Consider the following 1965-nt stretch of genomic DNA (forward strand, 5'->3'; position numbering starts at 1 on the left):
ATGCGTATTTTTCCTCCATGTTATAAGTGAAACATTTATACATACATATATATGTATATATAAATCTATAAGACGTGAATAAGACCTTCTGTACTGATGTTCCCCTCCTCCTGTTGTATACTCTCTATGCACCCTGACTGGACTTAGTTCCTCACAATGCATCTAGTGTTACCTGGAGACCATTGACTATTTAATCTTCTAGGCCTGTGGAACCATTTCTATTGTAACTGTTTCAAATTGGGGAAATTACATTTTCTTGAGAATGAAAGCTATATGTATATGTTCAGATTGGAAGAAACACTTATAGAAATTCATAAGCAATTGTTAAATACTGGTATTTTTTAATTTGTTATGGTATCGCATTTTAAAATAAATGCACTTCTGCTTTTGCTATTTGTACACACATTTTTACTTTTTTTTTTTTTTTAATCTTCCTTCCCTCCACCATCCCCTCCCACCTCCCAGTTTGGTGCCTTGCCACCTGGCACAAAAATTCCTTTGCAAACTGCAGTGGAAGGTGAACTTAGCCCTTCAGCCCTTCCTCCTGCCCCACCAGCACTCTGTGGAGCAGCAGCTCCTCCCCCACCTCCTCCCCCTCCTCCTCCCCCACCTCCCCCACTTCCAGGAATGGCAATGCCATTTGGTGGACCAGTGCCACCACCACCTCCCCTGGGATTTCTCAGTGGGCGAAGTTCTCCTCCATTAAACCTGCCATTTGGGTTGAAACCAAAGAAAGAATTTAAACCTGAAATCAGCATGAGAAGATTGAACTGGTTAAAGGTAAGGCCTGTTGGTGGGAGTGGACATACTTCTCCTACATATCTTCTTCAGTTTAGATTTACTAATGCATCGTTTCCCGTGCGAACTTTATTCCTGATGACAATATATCAATTGCATATATATAGTATATGCACATATATTTTATGTATGCAGTTTATTTTTTATTCCAGTCCTTTGCTATTGTCTAGTAATTTTTGTTTTGTAAATTTGGTGAGAGTTGATAATTTCATGGAATTTACTTTTATAAAGGGTTTCTCAAAAATATGAAAGGCTAGTGTTTGGAATTAACTCTCTCTGTGTGGAGCTATTAGGGAGAGTAATTCCTGACATCAAAGCTTGTACATAGGTGACTGGCAGTCTCAATCCTCCTGAAGGATGTTCCTGATATTAGTGTGGGAGATTCTATGTGGGGATAACTTGTTTCGGGTACCCAATGAATATCAACAATAATCTAGAATCATAGCTCGGAAGAGATGAGCTCCAGTAGCTGCAAGTGCACAGTCATTTGATCGTGGAAATTGTTTTCTTCTCCTCGTAAGACCTCAGGATTCTGAAGAATATATCTGTCACTGGGCCGATTTTGGGTCAGATCTCAAAGAGCTGACTCCACAAACATCTGCTGGAGCTTGAGGATACTGATCGTGTGCTGTGATTGGGCCAGGATGGGTGAACTGCTAAGGTGTTTATGAGTCCCTCTTCTCTGATTGCAGATTGGACCAAATGAAATGTCTGAAAACTGTTTCTGGATAAAAGTCAATGAAAATAAGTATGAAAATACGGACTTGCTTTGTAAACTTGAGAACACATTTTGTTGCCAACAAAAAGGTAAGTTTAATGTTTGTTTATTAATTTATTTTGAAATTGTTAATATTAGTACTTCATAATTATCAATCTAGAGAATACACTAAGAATGCTTTATTATGATACATCTTTATTAGTAATTATATATAAAATGACCTAATAAAAGTTTTCAAAGCACTTTTACACACAGGTGATCACATGAACAATTTTAAATAATGCTGAATATGTGCTTTGATTCTTATATTTTCCATGAAAAATTATTCAATGCTATTCCTCTGAATTAATTTATGCTTTCTCCTTAATGTTTTATATTTTCAGAGACAATGATAGGTGAAATCGCCTTAGGCCTTGGTGTGTGTGTGTGTGTGTGTGTGTGTGTGTGTG

General features: G+C 37.5%; 1 protein-coding gene across 1 annotated transcript; it reads left to right on the plus strand.

The window, feature by feature from the left end:
• Nucleotides 1-465: 465 nt before the first annotated feature.
• On the plus strand, nucleotides 466-1605 carry LOC126496401 (protein diaphanous homolog 3-like; the record flags this gene model as incomplete). The annotated part of the gene is made up of 2 exons (XM_050133912.1): nucleotides 466-780; nucleotides 1491-1605. Coding segments are annotated over exons 1-2 (268 nt in total), but the record flags the coding sequence as incomplete, so codon positions are not given.
• Between the last annotated feature and the right edge of the window lie 360 nt (nucleotides 1606-1965).

Source organism: Alexandromys fortis, unplaced genomic scaffold (genome assembly GCF_014885135.2).
Source record: "Alexandromys fortis isolate MF-2015 unplaced genomic scaffold, M_Fortis_MF-2015_v1.1 scaffold_3893, whole genome shotgun sequence".
In the NCBI taxonomy this organism is placed as follows: Eukaryota; Metazoa; Chordata; class Mammalia; order Rodentia; family Cricetidae; genus Alexandromys; species Alexandromys fortis.